The sequence below is a fragment of the Platichthys flesus genome, chromosome 14, assembly GCF_949316205.1.
Source record: "Platichthys flesus chromosome 14, fPlaFle2.1, whole genome shotgun sequence".
NCBI classification, from domain to species: Eukaryota; Metazoa; Chordata; class Actinopteri; order Pleuronectiformes; family Pleuronectidae; genus Platichthys; species Platichthys flesus.
Genome location: NC_084958.1, coordinates 9,490,899 through 9,516,552, shown reverse-complemented (window position 1 = coordinate 9,516,552; position 25,654 = coordinate 9,490,899). Strand labels below are relative to the sequence as shown.

Here is a 25,654-nt window from a genome sequence, read left to right as displayed (position 1 = left end):
TGGCACACATGATGAGTCACACATGCGTCCGTGTGTATATGTGAGTCAAGTGAAGGGGATCGAATTAGAAAGCGCAATTAAACACACACGGAGGAAACAAACACACAAGAGCAGAACGCACAACGCTATACTGACCAGGGAGCTTGTGTACGTGGGGTCAGCGGAGGTGTCGTCCAGAAATCGTGACAGGCCAAAGTCAGAGACCTTGCAGACCAAGTTGCTGTTGACCAGGATATTGCGCGCGGCGAGGTCTCGGTGAACATAGTTCATGTCTGACAGGTACTTCATCCCTGCGGCGATGCCACGCAGCATCCCGACCAGCTGTGTCATCGTGAAGCGTCCGTCGTTCAGCTGCAAAAGAGCAGAGGGGAGGAGGAGGAGGAGGAGGAGGAGAGGGTGGTTAACGAAGGAGGATCAGTGATGGAGGAAAAATGAGGAAAGAAGGATGTGGAGAAATACGGAGGGACAGACAACAGGGACGGGGTTTTTGAGATAGAGAGGAGGGGAAAGCACCAGGGAGCCAATCAGTCACTGAGGCAACATAAACATGACATGTGTCATAATGCTTCACGGCCGCTACTGACAGTCACTGACAGCCGACCTTTTCACACATGCTGTCCAATTAGCTGATTAATTATACCCCTTGCTTTCATAATAAACCCATTAGGGCTCAATACATACAACTACCAACCAGCCACACACAAACAAACAAGGGAGCAGCGATAATGGAATCTCGACCAGACCTCTGCAAGTATTTTTTTTTTCCTCTCTACATTTTTTCCCCTGTGAACTTTAAGGTCAGCCCTCGACCGGATTGGAGCGCATGTTGCTCCAAGCTCGGTTCCCTCATTTCAAAGTCCACCATTTGCGGATTTTTGCCCTTTCATGTGAACATTTGAGAAGCATGAAACAAATCTGAAATTAGGGCTTTCAAGGTTTAATTTGCAATTCTCCACGTTTATGAAGTGAGCCACGGCGGGATGAACTCGAGATCATAATAATTCAGCACTGAAAACCTGTGAAGGCTCATGAAAGCCGATGTGTGACTGTGCTAGACCAAAACTAATCAATGGAATGTCGACGCACAGTAAATACTGATAGATAATAACTCGGCAAATCTGGACAAAGCTGTGTCTGCGCGCCGAGGCTCCTATCTATGACTTGAATATTTAATACAAGAGCAAAACAATTTTCGACATAATCAATCTCTCAGACTCAGTAACAAGAAGGCAAAGAATACAAGACGTGACATGACAAAACCATAAACACTCTGCTTTGTAGTCTGCACACTCCACTGAGATCTGACAGCAAAACAGGCCGGGATGGATGGATGTATAAACAGCTATGATTCATCGCAGGCCTTCAAAGCCACGGTGGCGTGTAGGTTGGAATGTGTGTGTTATTTCTGTGTATATCTGTAGTGTTTCTACATGTGCATATGTTGTGTGTGTGTGAGTCTCCGGGGAGCATGTGTGGGACACATTCAGACAGTTTGTGCATGTGTTGCTAAGTTAACTCTATAGTGTCTTGGTTAGAGCAGAACTCCGAGTTCCTTTGAATCACAGGCTGTGTGGCGGCGAGCGGGGGGGGGGGGGGGGGGGGTGAGGACGGCACAGGCTGGGTGTTTTTTTTTGTGTTATTTGTGGGACAGCTGACTGAGAGGAGTGGGTGAGAAGGAGGGAAGAAGCTCAGGCTGGACAATCAGATGTACAACCAACTCGTCTTCTTTTTTTAAATACCAATTAGACCGTTTTTTGTTATTTTCAAATGACAGATTGTCACCTTTACAAAATGTCAGAAAACAGAGAAGGTGATGTTTCCAATGAAAGATGAACGGGAAGGAATTCATCTGTTGCTACTTTTTAAGAAGAAAATCTAAATATACTGAGATGTCATTATTTTTTTTTATTTTACTTGTGCTCTTGTGACTTATGTTTTTTTCTTACTCACAGAAAAAGGTAATTAATATTGAAAAAACTATCGATTGTAGCTATTTTTTTTATTATTTTTTGTGGATGGGCAACAAACAGAACCTAAAGACATTGATTTGGCAATAATTAACAGAGAAAAGCAGCAATTTAACGCATCCGAGTTTGTCGCAGTAAAAGCAATTTAGACTCAAATAGTTCATCCATTACCAAAATTGTTGTCAATTAGCTTGTTTTAATTGACTAAATAACTGGACAAAGGTGCTGCAGACTGAAATGTGTGTGTAGCTCCGAAAGCAGCAGAGAGCCAGATCGAGAGTCACCGTCTCATTTACTCGTTCTTCTTTAACCAAATTAAAGCTTCACTTAGATCTTACACTGCATTTTGTTCAGGCAAAGTTCTGGTCAAGCTTCTTATCGAGGTGACATTTATTATTTAGGAAGTTATAAATATTGAAATATTGAAACATATACTACATGAATATATTAGGAAAAGCAGAGCTGCAACTATTTATTTTTCATTATTTATTTGATAATAATCTTTCAGGCTGAATTATTTATGGTTTCATATACAGAGTCAGAAAAAGACAAGAAGAAAGAAATCAGAAAATGGGTCAATTAGTCCTATCCTCAAAAATATATTTCCATTGACATTGATTGCTTGTTGATGAAGAGATTATCAACATGTTATTGATAAATCAATTTTCTGTTGATCACATAACTGATATATTGATCATGTTCTGAAAGGACGAAGAAATTCATGTTACATTTAACTCATTTCATTCTTGATAAATCAGTTGTTTCGATGAATTAATGCTTTTCCCCAGATGCCAGTGTTTTCGCACATTTTAGAGGCAAAATACATTGGCTTGGTAACTTTGATAGATTACTTACAAATGTTAACTGGAATGTATCTGTATTTATTCAGGCATAGTTGATGTCTGGCTGCTTATGATAAAACATGTTGCAGCAATCAATGGGTTTTGAAAAATGTTGTCAAATCATACAACTTTGTGTGTCAGTATTGTAAAATTTTAAGCAACACCCACTAATCCTAAAGATTTGTAGTTTTTTGAATTTCTCTATTTTTGCCCTGTGTCTTTGTGCATCCCTATGGAGAGGTAACAACAGTGTCAATACAAGCTGACCAATGTCGAGACTCAACACTATCAACGATAATCTACGTACGCAACAAATCTGAATATCACTTCAGGATGAATTGCATTTAAGAGCAACAGCTTTGCATCGATTCCCCACAAGCATTAAGTAACCTCCCTCAGCCTAACAGCTGCAGTAAGTAGACGTCGTCACAGTGCAGCCACGCGAGAAAACACATTTTCCTGAATGTAAATGACATGTAATAGCCCCCCCACGCAGCTGGAAATGTACTGTGTGACACCTCATTTCTCATCCTGCCTTTGTTCAGCATATTGTGTAGGTGGTGGTAGTCTGAACCAGGAGCTCTGATCAGTAATGTATTCTGTAGTTGTACAAAGACTCTAATACGCTGGAGCAAATCCATCCAAAGGTCTGCTGTGTGACAGTTCTCCACCAGGAGTTTGTGTATTGGAAAGTCTGTCAGCATCAGTCACTCACGTCAAGCAGAGACACTATGCCTGTCTCCAGGCGTTATATTGCACATTTAATCTCTATCACTCAGCAAGTGATCGCCTCAGGGTGTTTTACAGCGAGAGAAACATTACGATAACCCAGAGGTGTGGTGAATGACTGCCTGCATGTGTGTGTGTTCCTCTCAGCTTTGATAAAAAAAACAAAACAGAAAGTAATCTTCTCTGCCAGAGGTTTTGGGGCATGCACCTCCCGTCAAGCTCACCCTGAGGAAGGAATCGAGCGCTCCGTTCTCCATGAATTCGGTGATGATGAGGACGGGACAGATTCGTGTCAGGACGCCTTCCAGCCGTATCACGTTGGGGTGGTCGAACTGGCCCATGATCGAGGCCTCGCCGAGGAAGTCCCGCCGCTGGCGCTCGGTGTAGCCGGCTTTCAGCGTCTTAATCGCCACCACCATCTCCCTGCGACTGGGCTGCTTGAGACGCCCGCGGCACACCTCGCCGAATTCACCTGGAGCGAGGAAACAAGGTGGAGAGGGGGTATGGGTGAGGGAGGGTGGGGGGTGAGAGGGATTGAGTGAGCAGAGGAAAGAAGAGGAGGGGTGGAGGGTAAGAGGAAGTTGTGGAAAAGTGCCGGGGAAAGGGAGCGTCACTGGTTGGAATCAGGAGTGAAGGAGCTGATTTGAAAGAATTGAGGGTCAGCGTCAACTGTGGGAGAGGATTAGAAGAGGGAAGCGGAGAGGTCGGAGATGTCGGGGAGAGAGGGAGTGACTGGTATCGATCGAGGGTGCAACCTGGGAGCGGTGGAGGGAGACAGAGGACGGGCAAGGAACTTGGGGGTTCTACATTTGTTGCCTGCATACGAATGTTTACAGGAGAGCGGGAGAGTGAAAGCATAAAAGACAGGAAAGGGAGGAAGATTGAACGAGCGGGAGCAGATTGTCATTTGAGGTGAAGTTAGGACACGACATGCTGCTGGAGAGCAAGAAAAAAACAGACCTGAGGGGGAGAAGCTAAAGAAAAAGACTTTCCCTTCCATCCTAGCCACCCTCGGCGCTCATGCACACTCGAACCCTTTCTCCCAGAGAGAGACTCTCTTACAGAGGAGACCCAAGGGCTTGATGGCACACTCGTGTTCAAATAAATGATTAATAAACCTGAATCATTCTCCAGCCACTCAGACAAAAACAACAGCAGTTTTGTTTTTTTTTACCTGCACCGATGACTTCTTCTATTTTCACGCAGGAGATGTCTATCTCTTTGGCGAACTCATGGACCGCATCGTTGGGGTCCTCGTAGGTGAAAGGGTCGATGTACACTTTCACCCCTGGTGAAACTGAGAGGGAGAGAGCTGAGTCAGCATCCACATAGTATTATACATGAGTTTAGTTATTAAAAGGCAGAAAAGTGAAGCGAATGAAATCAACCAAAAGACATTAGCCATGCTAACTTAGCCACTCTAAAGATGGTAATTCATTGGTGATTGGTTAATTCATTTCCAGGGGGATGGTCAGTCCCACATGAACACCAACCAACACACCATGTCAAATGTAGGCCTCCCAAATATGAGGTGCAAGATACTGCAGGACACTTCAATCAGGAAAACGCACAGCAAACACAGTGTCTATGAAAGCTAATGCTGAATGCTGCCTTCCAGCTGAAGGCAGTGAAATCTTTATGGATATTTTTTAACAGCCAAAGATGAGGTTTTTGATGGTCTCTTGTATGTTCGAAATGAGATTTGCTTTTATCTTTTAAAAATACTACGGCTTCACATGTTCTTTTGGGCGTTTAAAAAGGAGCGAAGGGCCAGGCTGGAGCTGAACCAGAGGCAGAGACTCTGTTTGTGGGGCCCCCAAGCTTCCGTCCTGCAATTTAATTAGCAGCATTAACTAAAGGATGTTCATAAGCACACACAAATCCTCTGTGTACATGTAGCCCTCTCTCTCTCTCATAAGGGATGGGGGATGGCTGAGAGAGGATGGCAGAATTGACAGATTATTTACTGGGATGAATTTTTGGTCACTTTGGTTTAAAGGGGATGAACCGTTCAAATCTGCCTGATCCTAATGGCTTCGGTTATTTTCTCATGGTTAGAGCTGCGTGCTGACATGTTAGACTGAGACAGTGACCATGTTAAACATCACATGCTTCACATTTAGCCCTCCTGTTGGGATTCTATCTGCATGCTGACATTCTCCATCCGTGTGCTTGAGATGTGTCTGCTCAGCTGCTCCGTCTGGTCGGGGGGACCTCCTCCGAACAAACGGGGAACTGATTTCCTGCCTCCATCAGGTGATTGGATAATTGATTGAATCAGTCGGGTTAACTGTACAGGCATGACCGCAGAGGACACAGTTCCCAAGCCGAACACATGAACTTACTGTATTGCTGCAGTTTCTCAGTGTACTCCAGCTCGGAGCCGGTTCGCTGCTTCCTGTAAACAAGCGGCACATAAACAAAGTCACATTCACATACTCAGAGTCGATCCAGGTAGAGCATATTAAAACTAATATTTAACTGTCATGTGAAATCTTCAGGCTGCCAAGGAGGAACCTCACAGAGCCGCTCTCCGAAGCCCAAGAGTGAGCATACGCACTTGGAAAGCACGTTAAAGTTTAATGAGCCTCTTTGTTTAGAGCCTAACTAACAAAATGAAACATGCAGTTCAGGCTGTCAGTAATAAAAAAATCAAACACTTACTTAAGGCAGACGACAGCGATAACCACCAAGGCAACAATGACCACCAGCCCTGCAGAGGCCGAACCGACGATGAGAGGAAGCTGGTCCTGCACCGACTTCTGAGGGTCACCTGGATCACATAACACACACACACACACACAGACACACACACACACACACAGACACACACAAAAATAAGTAAATAACAGCAGAAACCCTGCTTGAGAGAATTAAAGGTGGCCTGGTTCTGCATGTAAGAGCTACCAATTAAGGTAGCCGTAAAAACTATTATGCTGGAACTCCCATTAAGAAAACTCTGGCAGCAGATCATCAAGCACAGGGGGTAAGTGTGTGTGTGTGTGTGGGGGGGGTATACGTACTGTGTAGGCTGGTGCTGAAGTCCATGGGGTTGCTGTAGCGCCCGTATCCAGCTACAGTGCGAGCTCTGACCTGCACCACATAAGGCGAAGCGGCCCTCAGCCCCTCCACCTTGGCTGAGCTGTGCTGGGCAGTTACTGTGTGCGACATCGCTTGGCCCTGACATGCAAATAAAAATGATCGTTAATGCAGAAGGAAAATAATCCTTCTTTAATGTTTTGCCGCCCCAAAAGCATGAATAAAGTTGCTTTCAGAAAAAGTCCAGACCCAAATTTTCTGGACCTTGCTTTTTACATATGGAGAACACACAGATTTCCAGGTTGCCATCTTTGTCTCTCTTTTTCATTCTGAGATAGTTGTATTTTTTTCCAGGTTTGCGTCCATCATCAACGCGCTCACACACTCGTGGATTTGACCACATTTACTCAAACCTCAAAGCTTTCAGACAGTGGATGTCTGAAAGCAGCTTATGTAACATTTAAACAATCTTAAACCGGCAATATTTAAAGTTCATTTCATGACCAATAAAACAAACCATTTCAACTCGACCGAGATGTTCAGCAGCTTCTTTACTTGTAGCTGGTGGTGGCAAATCTTTCCTTCCTCAATTATGTTTTTTTTTTCTTCACTACTCCTTGTCACTTGTGGCCGTAGTGAATTACATGAATTCATTAAGACTAACTCAAACAACTACTTACCTAAGCCTGGGTCTAACCTTAACCTAACCCTAACCCCAAAATCAGCTTTTTCCTAATGGAAAAACAGCTTTTGTCCTTAATCGAACAATTCTTCACCGGTTGACTGGTTTTTAATCAGAAATTTGCCCTGAGGCAGCCGCACACAAACACACAGCCACCCATGCACCCACACACACCATTAAAGGTAATAAAATGTCCATATTTTATCAACAGGGCTTACAATTCGATCAATACCAATAAACAGGGGCTGACCTGTTTGACTGTGTGACATTCAGTCTGAGTCCTCACTGTAGCAGCCTGAATTTGAATCAGCATAGGCCATTAATGGCTGCATGTCATCCCCTACCACCCCCCCCCCCCAGCTCTCCTGTCTGTCTCTCCACTCACACTGTCATGAGGCAGAAAATGCCTGAAACAATAACTTGCTGAGTTTAACAAGCACATTCTCTGCAGCAATAGAGATTTATAGACTCGTCTAACCCGCTCACAGCACATTTAGATATCAAATCTCTCTACATCTACATCCATCTACTCTAAGTCTGTCTGTCTGTATGTTACATATCTCAAAAACCTCTTCACACTCGACTTGTGTATTGTTAAAGGTGCAAGAAGGAGCAGCAATGAATTTGCTGCCATTTGGACGCGAGATATGTTCAATCTGAATAAACGTTGAGTAGACAGGCGACCAGTGCTCTGTAACAGCAGCTACTGGGTGTCATAAAAGTGAGTGACTTTTTGTCTATCGCGACAACAGTGAATTCACAACAACTAGCGAGCTCACAACAACAGCAATGATAAAACTGAATTAGGGTACTGCATACAAGCTTCACCCGACTTCAAATAAGCAGGTGATCAGCTCATTGTGCAGCAGCGGAGTTGCAGCTTCAGGCTTCAGTCGACTGAGTCCTGCAGCCAGCCGTCGGCCACTTTCACAGTTTCAGAAAGAAAGCTGCAAGCAGCATTTCCACAGGCTGCAAAAATGTTGCAAAATAACGTTTTCAAAGTAGATTAAGCATGCAATGTGACCCACATTGAGGATACAACAAAAAGTCAGAGCTTACCCTCTCGTGGTATTTGATCTCGTAGTCGAGGATGACTCCGTTGGGTTTCTCGGGGGGCAGCCACGACAAGCTGAGGGTGTCGGATGTGGAGCGCATCAGATGAACGGTGGGCACTGCTGAAGGCGCTGGGGGGGTGGACACCAGAGAGGAGAGGGTTATATTATACTGGTAACTTGTGTTCTGGGTTGCCAACATTTTTGCTCTTTTAAAGACACAATCCATCCCAGTACGATAATTATTATTCAACATACTTCATGCAGAGCGGTTTAAGAGAAGCAGTACATGTTTCACCTTCACTGCTCTGCAGCTTATTGATTTGTGAGGCCTGAAAGTGACTCAATTGATAGTCATTGTCCCGGGTCCATAAACTGCAGTAAGGTGGATTAAGTGCAGGTTAACTGGGAGAGTAATTACATTCTGGGAAAGGTGCGGAGCAGTTTGGTTGATGGTGATGATGCAAATATTAAGTGGAGATGTTGAAAGGTGACATTGTCACTGAGCTTCTGGTTGACAGTGGAGACAGAACAGATACTTTACATTAGATCTGTCTTTCCTTTAAGGCTACATCCACACGACTATGTTCTCGCATCAACTCTGCTACAGATGCGTTTTTGTATCCACACTCCTCTGGTGTTTCAAAGCCACTAAAACATACAAGAATGAAATGTCTCTGAGCTCCTCTTTCTTTGAAAACTTCAGGGCTTTTGGTCTGGACGGACACGATCGGTCCAGTAGAGCCTTTGCTGATTCGTCAGGCTCTAATCACATGATCCAGAAGAAAAACAACCAGCATTGGCCTCGGCTGACTGTGTAGAACACAACAAGCGTTGCTGACCCTGTTTTCTTGGCTAACAGCTGCTGTGCAATTAAATTCAGCATTTTTACAAAGTTACAAATGCTTGCATCCGTAGAAGATTATTTGTTATGGCACAGTCGGCAACTACCAACCAAAGGCTTCCTATTTTGCACAGGCATATGTAAAATGCATTTACAGGCATAGTAGTATGGACAGGGATTAGAATTGATACACAGAGATTATTTCCAAACGAAAACGCAAATATGGATGGAGCCTAAATCGCTCTAACTGGGATTTCCCATCTGTTGTTCCCACTGAGCTCGTTCACCAGTGTTTGCTGTTGGTGTTGATACTGCTCTGGAGCTCATTACCACTCTGAGCGGCTGTAGGCTCCACTAACCAGCCTGCTTCATCTTGATGGTAAACCTTATTGATCCGAACCGCCCGATACATTCACTTGGATCGTGGACACATACAGTGTCACCGACGCGTCTTCTACTCACCGGCTTGGTTGGTGGTGATGTTGACTGTGGAGTAGCTGGGCGAGATGGGGTTCTTCCCGGAGACCCCGTTGACAGCCTGCACCTCGAAGCTGTAGCGCGTGTGAGCCTGCAGGTTCCTCACCACCACTTTCCTCTGCCTCAGCCCCAGCCTGCGGGGGGCGATGTCCACGTTGTCGTCACAGCGCGTGCAGGGGGTCCGGTCCCTCAGGCATTTCTTGCACACCACGTTGTAGACCAGGTCGCTCCTCCCGCCCGTGTCCACGGGCTCTTCCCACTCCAAGGACAGCGAGGTCTCGTTCACACTGGATATAACATTGCGAGGCGCTGAGGGGATAGCTGCAGAATTGCACACACACAAACACACACACACACACACACACATACACATACGTAGGTGTTTAAGAAGGTAGGCAGTGCAGAATAGACAAATGCACAAGTGAGGTGTTAGTCATGTTCCCTATGCAGTGCGGTTCTTCTTACACAATACTTTTACACAAATAGATGTGTTATTTGCTTTACAAGTCCCAGAACTGAGCATGGAAAACTTGTCAGAACACAACAACAGGGAAAAATCCTTTCCTGGTGCAAATAAATAAATTAAGGAATTCGGTAACAGGAGAATAAGCACAACTTCACATGCAACGCAACACCACTGTTCATCACTAAGTCATGTTGCTTAAAGGAATACACAATGCTGCACAGCTGTCCAGTTGTAGCCCACGTCCATCTCTATGTACATCTCCTCTTGAGGCTCGTAGAGCTTGGCTAATCCACCCATGATAGGAAATCATGTTCGAGGATCTGTATAACCCAAGGCCACCTGGTTTCAAATGGCAGTGCTGCGTTTTCAGTGAAGAGTATTATAAACCGCGATAAAAAATGATAACCACAGAGGGAGGCAACAAAGATTGGTTCAGCTAAAGTGCTTTTCATCCTATTACAGTGGGAGAAGAGAGGGGCTCTCCCTCTAAGCTTCCAGTGGTAGAGAGTCTAACCCGTCTCAAAGCAGAGAGAGAGAAGGGGGGGGGGGGGGGGGGGAGACTCTTAGTCTGTCAGCTGAAACTGTCTGTCCGCTGAGTTCAGCTCCTCAGTCGGCTCGCCCTCAGCCGCGTTCCACTCGCCCTGTCCTCCCTAATTGGGCAGACACAATTCAGAGTGGAGGCTCTTCTAATTGGACACCCATCTGAAACACACGCTGAGTCCAAGCTGCCGGCCATTGACTGGCCGAGGATCTCCCTCGTGCTACACACCACTTCCAACACAAAGCACAGGCTGCCTAGCACAAGCTCTGACAGTCCGCAGGGACAGAACTGTCAGGCTTGTGTTTGTGTGGATGTGTGGATGTGTGTGTGTGCTTGTGCACGTGCATGTGTGTGTGTGTGTGTGTGTGTGTGTGTGTGTGTGTGTCTGTGTTCACTCAGAGGTGGTGCTTGTGTCCCTGCCTGCCTGTCTGTGTGCACTGGTCAATGTCAGAGTCCACAGTGTTCCTGTGACGAGGATCTGGGGAGGACAGTTGCGGGCCATGTGTGTCATTTAACGCGGTGAAAGGCCCCTGGGGGGTGATTTTACGCGGTCAGGACAGCACATGTCCCTCTCCATCAGCACAACTGCTGGGACTCCTCTCAGAGGCCTGTCTATGCAAAACAAGCATGGACGCTGTGGTCAGCACCAGACCAGACTGGTTACCATCACAGCACAATTTCCATTTCAAACATTGACAAGCAGCTGCACATGTGTCATATTTCATGAAGCTGAAAGGAAAAATCTGAATTCTCATACATTTTGGGTGTAAGAAAATATAAACTAGAGTAATATTCATACATAAAAGCATTCTTGAATATGATCAGTGAAACAGTGTCTGGCAGTTACTGATATTTGAGAGTCAGCACTTTCAGAGTCCATGATTCACTACTGTCTAGATGCAATTTTCCTGAAAAGCTTATGAACATTGATACAAGACACCATCCCCTTTTTAACAACAATCTCACTTTGCATCAGTTATGTGCCGTACATGATGTAAGATTGAACAAGAGAACAGCTTGATCGGCCCGATGTTCAATCAGAAAACTGAGACTGAGAGCACAAAGCAGCCGCTAATAATTTAAGCATCCCAGCTGTCCTATAACAAAACACTGTAGCACCTGCTCAATCATCATATTGCTACAAAAACAATAAATATTCATCATAAATAACTCAAATAATCAAATGAACCGACAAACAATAGTTCACACGCTCGATTGAAAACCATTGTAGAGGCCTGAACGATTAATTTAGAAAAAAAAAAAAAAAAAAAATATATATTTTGATAGATTAACAAAATCCCCAAAACAAAGTAATGAAAATCCAAGGATATATGCTGACCTATCCAAAGGACAATTGATTTCAGATTGGTTTTAATCAACAGGTGGCTGTGACTGAGGGGGCAGAGCAGTTGTCAGGAGAATTAATACATTTAATAAAAGCTAAAAACAAAATCATTGATTCACCCTGACACTGATATTGTCCTGTAAGTTACTTGGGCTCTTCTGAATATTATATGTTAATCTTTCATCTGGACAGCGGTGGGAGCCGGGTCAGCCCTCCAAACGCCAATGTCCCTGACAAACTGGATAAGGAACCGTGTGAGGGAGTGACAGAGCCCTTTCCCTTTGGACGTTGCTCTTTTTAAAATGATTTGGTCCAAACACTAACATCATCCGACTTGCTGCTGTACACGCTCAGCTCCGGCGTCAAGTGTTGGCCGTGTTCAGCCCGCCTGCCAAGAGCTGATGCAGGAACATGCACGGTTAAAGGACAGACTACTGGTGTTCTGTCAAGTTAACACCGGGTGAAAACGCTCGGTGGCCTAAATGGAGACAAAATCAGGCTATAACCAAGATGTAGGCGTTATACCTGCTTGACAAAAAAAGGGAACAGACGACTCTTCACATCAACACGCCCATACGCAGTCCAGAATCACACTGGCTTTTTACTTGTTTCTATTCTGTGCAGTGGAGGATGACTTACTGGTGCAGGCAGAGTCAGGAGGATCGCTGTCAGCGCGGTAGAAACCACTCTGGCAGGGACAAATATTGGCTCCTCGTGCACTGGTGCGACTGTTGGACGGGCAGGGAGCACAGGAGCCTTCACCGAATTTAGATTTGAAGGTCCCAGGGATGCAGGCTGGATGAGAGAGAGAAAAATACAGAGGAAACTAAGAAGAGACAAACAAAACGGAAAAAAAACCTGTCGCACTCTGTCGCATCTAAGAGACAAGCGGGTGTCACTTCTGTCACACAACAAAAAACTGTTGCCCGGTGGGTCCCTGCAAAAGTCGTACGCATGTGAAATTGGTGAACGCTCGAGCATCAGGTGTTATCGTCACGGTTTTGCATCATTTTCGGACCGGGAGACATTAATCTCCCCCCCCCCCCCAAAAAAAAAAAAATCAAGACGACGGCAAAGTTTCACGTTGAGGAGGAGGACGAAGATGGAGATAGTGTGTTGACAGGAGATAGCTGTTGTCAAGACAAACAGGGATGGAGAATGCTTCTGAGAAAAAGGAATACACCCTAAAGCCATCCATCAGTGTCGGCTCGGTGCTCAGCTCTCCAAACCCCACTGCTGTGCTGAATACAAACCAGCATGCAGATCGGCTCCATAATAAGTTAATAAATCAATGCAAATGAAGGGACATCAGACTGGACATGAATTAGCAGGAGGGGAGCTGTTTGGAAAAATACACAAAGTTGCCCTGATCTCAGATGATGTGTCCGGGCCACTTATTGATAAGTGTCACGTAGAAGATCGGCTGATATCGAGTCTTAAGGATAAACCGACATAAGCCAAGACTAAAGCGGGATTCAGATAAAGGGGATTAGCAGCAAAAGGTCTGGATATAACAGCCTCCCGAGAACCGCGTTTTACTGTTTCCCACATTCCTGACTGGTGGTGTAAACGCGGGGTCTCTGGCAAACATCTGTCCTGTCAGCGTGAGGGGCTCGTAAAAATTGCCGCCAGTGAGGGAGAGAGCATGATTAACTAGTCAGGCTAAGTGGTCTTTTCAGTTTGAACCCAAGTTCCACCCTAATTCCCAACAATGGCACTTTTAGGCAAATCAGCCCAGCTAATGGACCCGCATTGTAGCTCTACAGCCATGCAATAAAGAGCCAAAGAGGAAGATGAGATGAAAACGGTCTTTATTTCCCTTCCCACAATTCACCAAGAACCTCTAGGCTCTAGACTCTGTGATCTGATTTATTTCTCTTCTATTACGGAGTGCGTCGTGATTTTCTTTTATTTGTTTGTTTTCCTCGCTTCTTTTTTCGAGTGGGTGCTGAATCACCCCCACTGTCTCGCTTCACTCCAAGGCAGCCTCCTTGTTTCCCTTTACCCCCCCCCCCCCCCAGCTTCTATTGTCTCCTCTTCTCACGCCGCGTTTGGCTGCGAGCGAGCAGCCAGACCCGGGGTAAGAAACGAAACGTCTCAGTGATTAATGTCGGTGTGGCAGCGTTGGCTCACGTTGGTCTGAATGGTGTTAATGAGCGTGGCCATCTGTAGATTAACTAACGGGAGGCCTCGGAGGAAATTACACTTCCTCATCGCAACCGCTGGCAGACGCCCTGCCGGCTTTTTATCAGGCAAAGCGTTTAACCTTGAGCCGCCAAATGGCAACGAATGAGCTCTCCCCGCGCATGTTAGACAATCTTTCTCACGCCCAGGTGAGAGGAGGCTTCGCTTGTCTGTCTTTGACTTCCTGTGCCCCCGCCTCTCTCCCTCGGCGGCTGCTTCTTTGGCTATTCACGCCTGTTAACTCGCCCTATCTCTCTTAATATCTCTCCTCTGGACTCGAATTATCTGCATTTTCCTCGCACAAATCTGCCGCCTTTCCATTTTGTGCCTTTCTTTCTCTCCCTCCTGTTCTGCTCTCACAATATTTGTATGCTGCTCCTCTCCGCGACACCTCATTAATTCATACTCTCCTCCACCCTCCTTCACCCCCCCCCCCCCCCCCCCGCCCCTTCAGGAGCCTCACAATAAATGCAGAGAAGAGGGCACAGACTGAGGTGACTTGCACTGAGCATATAAAGAGGGTTTGGTTAAATAAAAGCCCAAATGCCTGTTAAATACACATACCCTGGCACTGGGTGCCGTCTGCAGAGGGTTCAAAGCCAGCGACGCAGGTGCAGGAGCCCACAGGAACCATCCACTCGCCGTCCCCGTTGCAGTACAGCTTCAGAGGGACGGACACCTCCATAGCGTTGGTCACGCAGGCCCCCGGGGCGATCACTAAGGAGGTGGCTTCTGCCCCGGTGGCGGTCTCTGGGAAGACGGCAAAATTGGCGATGGTGGTGGAGCACTTCTTGAAGAAAACCCTGACGGAGATGAGCGACATGCAGGCGCCCAGGTCCTGGAACGCCAGGTAGAAGCCTGCCTTTGAGAGGGGGCCAAAGCTGCGCACTTTGGTGTTGATCCTGCCCGCCTCCAGCAGGGAGAAACTCTCGTCCGGGGCTATAGTATCCACCTTCACGTAGGGGTTCTCCCTCCACAGGGGGCTGGTGTCTGTAGCGGTGTCCCCCTCCGATTCATAGTAAAACAGATTAAAGGTCTCTTTGCAGGAGCCAGGGATGTTGGGGATGCTGGCGCAGTCACGGACGGAGAACTTGAGCTCCACGTAGACGCGCAGCACGCCCCGCCGGGGGATGAAGTCCGTCCTCAGCCAGTTGTTCTGGTTGGGTTGTCGGACATTACACACCTGATAGGTTCTGATCGGGCTCATGGAGTCATCGTAGCCGCTGACCTCCTCCCACTGTGGACACAGCAGAGAGACAGTGGGACAAAGGGAGAGACGGCAGGTTAAGACAGTCGCGACAGAAGAATAGAGGAGGTTAAAGGATGAAATGACGGGAAATTGAATTTATCATCTGATGTGACAACACAGTTCTACTTCTCATTCAGAAGCTGCTTAACTACAGCAGAAAGTCACTTATCCAATATGTTGTCAATTAATGTTGAGTAATGGTAAACGCTGCGCATCCTAATGCAAACCATCCGAGCATAGAGGACGTCCAAGACAGAAAAGCCACGTATAAACACAACATGAAAATGCGAGACATGCACACTCACACTGACACACACAAACACATCCCCTCGGTGTGTTGTGTACGCGAGGCCTGTGAGGAATAATTTGCAGCTAAAATGATTTTAATCGCATGAGTCGTTCAGAAAATTCCAATCATTACGGACCAGAAATAGAAAAAGATTTCTACATAAAAACTCATTTAATGCATTTTGGCTTGTTACCAGCCCTGGTGCTGATAAGAGTTTGGTAAATGGAGGTTGTTGGTCAGTCGGATGATAAACTAATTTTCAGACAGAGCTCAGTGTTGCTGCAGCGGGGCAATCCGAGCGGTTCTCAGGGAAGGGATTCAGATCCCACGACATGTAAATGTGTTACTTTAGCCGAGAGAACGAAAGTATCAAACTGTACATTTTTGATGGAAAACATTCCTCCCACATGTATAATGCAAAACGTGGGTTATTTATTAAAATGGCAATCTAAATGCACTGCTGTCAGCATCGTCGCACTGTAGAAGCGCTTCTGACAACTTAAGCTGATGCTGAAATTATACGTATTCTTTCGCGCTGACACGTCGAACCAGAGAGCTGATATTAGCATTCACTGTGGTTAACATACCTGGTGGACTTGTCTTTTGAAAATCGCTATTAAAAGAGAGACATGACATGGACATGATTTCTGCCCCTGACCCGTGTCAAGGCCCAGATTTGCATGTTGCTTTACCTGCTCTTTGTATGTGGTGAATAAAATCAGAGCCGATGATAAATGGCTTCATTGGTCAATACATTTAGTACATTAGGCAATAACCCTGTGAGGAGTCAATCCTTTTTGATTTTTTTTTTTTTCTTCCTAATTCCCTATTGGCCTGAATGCTTCGTTTCCATAAGAAATGAGCTTCCCAGAAATTGATTATTTCAACTGGGAAGAAAATAATGCATAACTCATCGCACGTCGGCGAGTTCCTGCGCTATTCATTCCCCAACGATGAGCCCACGAGTCAGCATCGGACGTCGTAAATCACCGGCAACACGTTGATGCACTGCCTGACAAATATGATAATTGCTGGCCCCATCGCGAACGTATGGGCCTGTCAGGCGCGAGGAGAGGGGCTGCCTCGCCAGTCGTGACATATGACTTCATGGATGCTGGGACATTCAGGAGCCGGCCATTCTGAGGGAGAAGGGAAGGAGCCGGGGCTGCCGAAGATCGTTTCCATGGAAACCCACCATTTCCATTGAGTGACTAGGCGCTCACGTAGCGAAGACAAATTACACTGGCCCGGGAGTGGGGGAGGTCTGTCAGGCTGTTAGCCCCGGGTCAAATTCATGTTGTTTTATTTTCTCACCATTCCTATAGGGGGGTATCAACTGAATACCTTAATTCCTGCCTCTAATGTACTCTAGGGCCTATATTATAAAAGACACAGACACATGCTTTCAATTATCTGGCGCTCTCTCCTGGGGAGACATGCAGGGTAAAGCCTACCTTATAGCCCTGACACACTGCAGGGATTTGCTCTGTGTATCTGCATGTTTGCTCATTTGTGTGTTTTAAGCACAAGATGCACGGATTTGTTTTTCACAGTTTAAGCCTTTTGCATCGTTCTGACGCTGAAAAAAATCTCAGATTTCTTGAACATCGTGTCACACAGTGTGTTTCTCATTTGCTTTTTTAGGATCTAAAAAAAGCAAACATACACAGCAAAAATAAAGATATAAAACAGTAGGAGGTGAGCTGTTCAAGGCAGACTGGGCTCAATTAACAGGCAAATGGAACAAATGTTGTTAAAGAAGAAAAAAAAAAGGGGAACACAAAACAAACTCAACACAGGCAGACAGAAATTAAAACTCACCCCACTTTCTGGGAATGTGGTCCAAGCCAGCTCTGTGGTTGCCCACCGGCTGTCCATAAGGGTTTCTGCAAATTAAAAGGAGGAAGAAGGTTTAACACGCAATAATTAACTGGTGTGAGGAAGAAAAAACGAAATCAGCACACAACATTAAAGACCGCACACACACACATATACACACACACACACACACATCCAAGATCCCCCCTGCGAGACAAAGGATCCAGGTAAAACTTTCCTTCTCTTTCATAACCTCCACCTACGTGTACTGTTTCTGAAAACGCTGACAAGCATGGCATATTTATGATGACGCCTAATTAAGGCTTTTCTCTCTCTCTCTCTCTCTCTGTCTGTGTGTGTGTTTGTGTGTGTGTGTGTGTGTGTGAGAGTTTTTGGCACTCAAAAGTGCACCTCTTTCAATATTCATTTGTGGACCTAAGAACAAAGCATCCTCCAAGATGCCTTTAGTGGGAAATATTCCATCAGCGAGAACTGTTGCAGTGGGGGTCAAATAAGCACGGGGGAAATGTAATAACACAACACATTTAAAGGGGAGGCTTACGCCCAAGGCACAGAAATGTGATGCCTTGTGTTTGACAATTGTCATATCTGAGATGACTTGGCCAGTCTTTTCGTCACCTCGCTGTTTTACGACTTCACACCGAGGTGAGAGCAGGACACACACAATCTGAGGAGAGGCCGCGAATAAACAGCAGGATCGCTGAGCACTGTTGTGTCAGCTTGTCACTCAGGTGTCACCCGAGTGGTGGTCCAGCGGTGTGTGTAGCACCTCCGAAGGGGCCACTCCCCTCTCTGGGTTTCCAGCGCGCAGCTGTGAACGTGTTTGGCTCTCGTCGCCTCCGTTGTTGTTAGCACGTAATCACTGCAACAATTACACTTTCTCTTCGTGGAGCCTCGATGACACGGCGCCTGCTGTGCACCATTTGCTTCGCGAGTCACTGGTAACGGCGCTAAAGCAGGCAGGGTGGGACACAAATTGCAGGTCCTGTGCAGAGCAGCAGCTTGGTCCTGGTCCCGACGAGAAACGGTGCAGACACGGGACAGCTTGTCCTTGGCTTCAGCGTGCAAATGATAAAAGCCGCTTGATTGAGTGAGTGGATCATTGGTCCATCTGTAGCCGCTGAGCTCGAGCTATTTGCAGTGTTTACAATCTGTGCTCTGTGTTCATTTAGAAAAAACACAATGGCTTTTCTTCCTCCTCCTAGAAGACGACAGATAATGAATTGTGGTCTGTACATTGCGTCGGTGGGTTTTCAACTGTGTGCCGCGGAGAGCCGAGAGAATCTCACCAACGACTGCAAACAGGCGGCGGTCGCACTCTAATTAAAAGGCTCATCTCAGGGCTTCATGTGGTCCCATTCTCCCTGCAGTAACTGCTTCGACCAAAAGAAAGAGACAAAAAACCTCCTCGTCCTTAGTTCTCATGCAAATTAGCCTGTCTGTGTGTAAATGAAAGCAGGATGGGACAACTGCTATTTGATGTGACGGATACAATATCATGTGTTTATCATATGTTCCTCTCGTTTGGCCAGTCATGGTGAGGAGCTGATCCAAGGATTTATGATTCCTTCTGACAGTTTTCTAAATTACCGGCTGAAACATTGTGGGAACTCTTGTTTGCCGTCTTGACCAGAGTTAGATGAGAAGCTTGACTCCATTCTCATGTCTAGACAGTCAGCTGACCATAGGGACTGGAAACAGGAGGAAACAAGTATATCTTTATCTACATCGAACAAAATCTACTTACAAGCTATCTAATCACCTTTTAAAGATCGTGTTTCTCATATTAAAACCATTTTTAATATTTAAAGTAAAGTCCTGAACTAGAGGTGATTCTAACTCTGGACAAAGCTGTTGTTACTTTTCCCTCATGTTTCCAGTCTTTATGCTAAGTTAGGTTAGCCTGGTGAGGGAAGTAGCTTCATAGTTAACAGGGGGATCTACCTGTTTGCTGGTTGGTATAATTACTGGTATTTGTCATAATTTCTTCCTTTCAAACAAAGACAGGCTAGTTGTTTCCCTCTGTTTCCAGTTTTTGTGCTAAGCTAAGCTAACTGTCCGTGAAGATGACAGACATGAGAGTGGGATCCATCTTCTCATCTAACGTTTGACAAGAAGGAAAACAAAAACATATTTCTCATTTACTAAAGCTTGATTTATGGTGATTTAATGCATAAATTCATTTCGGGGTGTATCATAAATTAATGATATTCACCATGAAGAAACGATGAAGTCCCTCTAAGGTTATTAATGCTTAAACAGACATACCATCATCCACCATCACTGACTGTTGGGTCAGGCAGCAGCATGCACATGTTTGCATATCAGTGGCGGTTTCATTAGAGTAGGTACAGTAACGATTTCCAACTGATTCTATTCATGGCTCTGGAATTCATCCCAGCTAATTTGGTGGCATATTAGCGTCTGAAGTATTTGAATTAACAATCATTAAGTGACGAACCACTAAGCATTAATTAATCACATGAAGTCTTAGTCGCTTCATCACTCCTTCATGGGGAGCAACAGGAGTCGTGCATTGCTTAAGCAGGTGATTTATGGCCTTGAACAGAAATATTTCAAATGCAAATAACCGTGTTTTAGGAAATGAAAAGTGGGCTGAAATAAACAGATGAGTGGTGCTGCACAAAGTAGAAATCATTGATTTTTAAAAAGGGAAAACAAAGTGGCTGCCTTCATGTTTTTGACAATTGAAATGACATTTACTCCTGCATTTTATTATTTATGCATAAAGCAGCGTTTAACCAAAACAAATAGACTTGTAACGCGTTTGTTAAAGCGCTCGGCCTCTTTTATCTGCGTGCGCGAGGACACGGGCGACAGCAGTTAATAACTTTGGCTGTCGAGCCCAAATGTTCGCCATGTTCGCGAACAAGGTTGTTTTACTGATTAACACGACTTGAGCCGCAGACGAGCAACTAATCAGAGAAATCAGAGGCTGTTGTCTCTGCTTGGCTACACTCGGCCCTGGGAGGCACACAGCTCACTGAACAGTCCCAGACTACTTGCTGCTGCTGATCCATGGATCCAGTCTATCCCCTGGGTGTCTGATCTGGTTCTACCCCCCCCCCCCCCCCATCCCTCTTCTCTCCCGGCGCCCAGAAGCAACAGAGACAGAATCGCTCAGCCTCAGCGAAACCACAGGTTTGAGCTGATGCTCCATTCAACAGGCCTCACCTCCCACAGGGCGCATGCAGGGGGCAGCAGGGTGGCCATCTGTAAAAGCCGGGTTCAAGCCCCCGGTATAAGCAGGATTTCACCCCACTGGAGCCTTCCTGAGCAAGAGGCTGAATCCCCAGCAGCTGTAGAGGGGGCTTTTATGCATCATGACCTTTGACCTCAAGATTTGTTTTTCCTACAAATATTTGAAAGACTCATAAAGTTGGTCAATCTGGCAGAAAATTATATTAAGAAACCATTTATCTTACGAGTTAAAATGATCATGATCAATGTCACATTATTATTTCTGTGAAGTTTAAAGACAGATTTTTCCTCGTGAGTGCAGGTTGTACTTTTATGTACAGCTAATGACAAAAACTTGATAAACTGCAAACTAGTTCATAAATCTGAGGTCGATCAGTTGTTTCTATACCTCCACACTGTGCTGCAACATACTGATATTTATATACAGAAATTGTGTTGTCTTTTTATGGATGAAAATTATGATGTAATAATTGTTGGAATTATTTGAAAGCACAGCCCCACTCTTAATAACAGAGTCCAGACTCACGTTGCCTCAGAATCACAAAAAGTCACATTTCAGAAATGAACTCTGGAAAATGACCCAATCTTCTGCCCATTTTCAGGACTTTGTGCTTACCCTAACCACATGTGAAGGACGCAGCGGGGGAAGGTCTGGATCAGACGTGGTCACATAAACATTCAGGCGGGGGGTGGAGGCTGGGTAGAGCGTGCTAGAGGCAGGATATGACGTATAAATCCTGCTGCGGGAAATTGCGTGTTTTTTCTTTAGAGCACATCCACACCGGTGTCAGCCCTTATCGCCAAAAGCTCTTGAATCTCATTGTCATTCTGAGTTGATATTGTCCGTGTCTTCTACGGCGCCTCAGGAAAATGTCTGGAAAATACCCAGACTTCAGTGTGTGTCTGAAAACTGCTTCGGTGTCTTACCCTAAAAAAACTATTATCAGCCAGAGTTCAACATCATCAGGCTCACGATGCAGACGAATCACTTAAACCTCAGTGTGGAAAAGGTTTTCGTTCGACTACGCCCATCGCCACCAAAGTGTTTCATCGTTAAATCACTAAATCCCGGAGACCAGTTAAGATTGAAAAAGATCCCATTTGTTCCACAGTAAATTTACAATGCCTCTGAGATAGCCTCGCTGCTATAACTCAAAACCAGAAATCTTCCCCCCGCTCCCATTAAACGGTGGAGTTGTTTCCCCCCCCCCCGGGGCAATGCTGCAGAGGGAACTTTAGAGCATCACCACCCGTGGCATTTACTGTTTTGTTTTTTTGATCACCCGCCAGAGCCAAAATGCCACACAACTCTGAATCCTCCGAGCGCTTTGGAGGCTCGCACATGCTGATGTTTTATTCACTTTGTGAGAGCGGCTGTATGATGAAAGGCAGGCCTCGCCTTCTACTACACATACACTCGCTGCCAACAAGCACACAAATGAAATATTAACAGCCCGACATCATCATCAGTGATCGAAGGATGATCAAACGCGTGGCTATAAACAGATGTAAAAAGAGGACCTGGGATTTTTGTCACTAAAAATGAACTTTGGAGTTGAATTGTTATTTGCCTGCATCAAAGATGAGTGCGATGCTCAGCGTGACGTCTGATGAGCGGTTTTTTGAAGAAGCAAATCCGACCTAATTCAATCTCGCTTCAGCATTTGATTTTGCAGGTCAACAAATTACGACTCTTGTTGATATTCTCACGCAGAGGAAGCAGACAAATGTAAATGAAGCTCCTCTATTAATGTGAAAATTGCCTTTCCCGACCATCGCACACGTACAGACCACAGAATGTGTAAAATGCTCTCCGGGTGGTCATCCATCTCCTTTATGAGCTTTTAAAATAAGAGTACAGTAAACACTGACTGTAAATAGAAGTAATATGGCATAAAAGTGTCACAGTTGCTGAGGCTTTTACTGCAGTGTGTTGGTGTGAACCGGAGATAAGTCATCGCTGGGGCTTTTTTAAATAAGCACACGCTAAGTTGCAGGGTGTGTAGTTGCAGTCCGGCTTGCATCATCCATGCGCAAACACTTGCCAGGCAAAAAAATAAAAATCAGATTCAAGCCATGTGTTGAAATCCTCTGAGTAAGCAGCTCAATAATGAGATGTAACTCAAAACCCTTTCCCCTGTCATTAAAACCTATCTGATGATCTTCCCATTTTGTTTATCCTCAGAGGACCAACATTAGTTAACCCCTGAGCTTTGAGTAACAGTTAGTGGTGCAGGCTGGGGAAACAGGACTGATCATCTCGCGGTGAGAGCCCGGTGGGACCTGGAGGGCTGCTGCCGCTGCATTGATTTACTTGCTGACACCAGAATTGATGAGGGATCGTGGCTGGCCCCGGTCCAGCAGAGGCAGATTGGACAGGGGAGGGAGGGAAGGGAGGCAAGAGACGTGTAGCTACAGCTCAGAGAGGAGTTGCTGGGTGGGATGCACCAGCGGCGGAGGCGGTGGTGGGCGAGGGTGGGCTTCTCCCCCTCGGAGCAACGCTCCCTCGATGGTGGCGGGAGCTGCAGGGACGGCTGCATACTTGTTAGGCCCTTGACCTTTCATTCACAGTTGTCATTTAATATATTTCACGTGTGTGTCCCTGTGGTGCCTGAAGCCTCCACAGCACCGGTATCCCTGAACCACAACAGCAGGTCTCAATGCTTTGACATGCATCATATGAGGAGCCAGTGTGTTTGCATTTTACAGTGACAGTGGAGGAGGGACGCCCCCCCCCGGATTGTCTCCTCTGCTATGGCTCTAACCTGGGGGTCGGTGCAATATCAGTGTGGGCATCCTCCCTCAGCTTGTGGGTGTGACAACAACAGGGGACAAAAGCAACAGGGCAGTTCTTCAGCCGCAATGGAAGCACTGGGATTTCATCACACACACACACACACACACACACACACACACTCACACCAGGGCGGGCTGATACATGTGTGCATGTATTACAATCAGCGAGCAAATTGATACTCAGTAGAATTGCCTATTCTACAGAGCATGTCCACATCATTATTGGTATCATTATGAACAGCTTTAATTTACATAAAAATGAAAGGAGTCTTGTTTAAAGATCTAATTTCACGAAGGATAAATCTGCAGTGTGCTTATTTAAACTGACGTGATGCACTGATCCCAGAATGATTTCAATTACAGCAATAAATAACCTTACTTTCTGTTCCTACGTATATATATTATGTTTATATTTATACAGGTACTCTAATGAGGATTTGTTTTCCTTGTGCCAATTTGGAGTTTTAATTCTGATCCATGCATTCAGCCCATTGTCCATCGATGGGAGACAGAAGTAGAGATGGATATATCATATGGAAATATCAACCTACCTTCTACAGCCAGCACCACGGGGACAATGAGGCTGCACACCCACAGCAGGTAATCCATTGTCATAGAGCAGGCGTCTGCAACATGAAGGAAGGTGTGTGTGGACTGGACCCTTCGTGTGGATGGATGGAGACTCACAGCACCGCAGCCCCGCTTTTTGTTCCTCTCCTCGGTCTCATGACTTCATCCGTGCACCGGGGCTCTCACTTCCACATTCCACCGAAACGAAAGGAAATTCTCAAAAAAGAAAAAAATCCTCCAAACATTAAAAACCACCGAGCCGCTGCCTTCGTCCGTTATTCCCGCTGTGACAGGAGCGCTACACTGCGTCTCGTTCCCTTTCTTCCCTCACTTCACCCAGCCACGCCGATCCTCCGTCCAGGGGCGCATCTCCGAAAACCTGCCCGGCGCACAGGCTGCTGCAGCGGGATGGAGCGGCGGTCTGTGTCCGGCTGGGGGGTGGGGGGGGGGGGAGCTGGTTCTCCGGGTTCAGTCTTTGGACAACTCCGCGTAGCTGTTGCTCCTCCGTGAGGGATGTGCGTCGGAATGGCAAACACTGGGACACAGAGGGGAGGGGGGGAGCTCACACACACAGTCAACGCACACGTAATCTACACCAAGCTTCCGCTCAATGTTTTCAAAATAATGTCAGTACCGTCCTCGGAATCATCATCATCATCATCATCATCATCATCATCATCATCATCATCATCATCATCACATTATTATTGTTATTATTATTATTATTATTATTATTATCATTATTGTTATTGTTGTTGTTATTATTGTGCATATAAATATTCACATTATCAGTAGTAGTAGCGAGGAATGGAGGTTTAGGTCTAAATTAGTAAGCTATTTAATTTGTCCTATGCTAACTATATGGGATGATGTTTAATGAATGTAGACTCAATTGCTTATTACAATATATTCTCCTCCTACTTCTGCTACTGTGGTTGACACAACTTTAATTTTCCTTAATGGGATCAACAAAGTTAGTCTTGTTTTATCTGAAAATAAAAACCGAGATTATTATTATTTAAAAACTCCCACAACATCCCCCTATACCTTCCTCGACTTGCGTCACCCATTCTAACAGCACATCCAAGCATCGATCAATAGGTTATAACACATGTGACCACAGGAGATTGAAAGTAAAACCATGGGTAAAAAAAACATTTATTAGAACAATAAATCCTAATTAATGGATGTTTCATGCCATCACGGAATTAAAGACCAATTTTGTTATTTCTCAAACATTAAGAAACTAAGTTTATTAATGTAGTTGTTTTTTCATTCATTTAAGGCTACAGTAACAGTAAAATTGACCAAACCCCAAGGAAAATATATGGATAAAAAAAACCCCGTTTGTGATAGTAATAAAATTCATCACATGTTAAATGTGGAAAAAAAGGTTTATATCATTCCATGAGTGATGTGATATTACCACATTTAAGGTGGGAGAAAAAAGCTTATATCATCATTTGTGAAATGTGAAAAGAATACTTAATGAAAGGATTGTTTATCATCAAGTCTATTGCT

The 25,654-nt window shown here is 45.4% G+C and overlaps 1 protein-coding gene across 1 annotated transcript in view; it reads right to left on the bottom strand.

Annotated features, from left to right (window-relative positions):
- The window catches only part of ephb3a (eph receptor B3a), a 31,815-nt gene extending 7,201 nt beyond the window's left edge, over positions 1–24,614 (bottom strand). Inside the window, exons 1-12 of the mRNA XM_062404953.1 lie at positions 24,115–24,614; positions 17,528–17,592; positions 14,733–15,405; positions 12,624–12,779; positions 9,618–9,953; positions 8,319–8,443; positions 6,562–6,718; positions 6,203–6,311; positions 5,884–5,936; positions 4,713–4,835; positions 3,763–4,010; positions 136–351 (exon numbers count right to left, since the gene is read on the bottom strand). Coding sequence (XP_062260937.1) covers positions 136–351; positions 3,763–4,010; positions 4,713–4,835; positions 5,884–5,936; positions 6,203–6,311; positions 6,562–6,718; positions 8,319–8,443; positions 9,618–9,953; positions 12,624–12,779; positions 14,733–15,405; positions 17,528–17,592; positions 24,115–24,178 — 2,325 coding nt within the window. The 5' untranslated portion in view covers positions 24,179–24,614. The remainder of the gene's footprint in view (positions 1–135; positions 352–3,762; positions 4,011–4,712; positions 4,836–5,883; positions 5,937–6,202; positions 6,312–6,561; positions 6,719–8,318; positions 8,444–9,617; positions 9,954–12,623; positions 12,780–14,732; positions 15,406–17,527; positions 17,593–24,114) is intronic.
- Between the last annotated feature and the right edge of the window lie 1,040 nt (positions 24,615–25,654).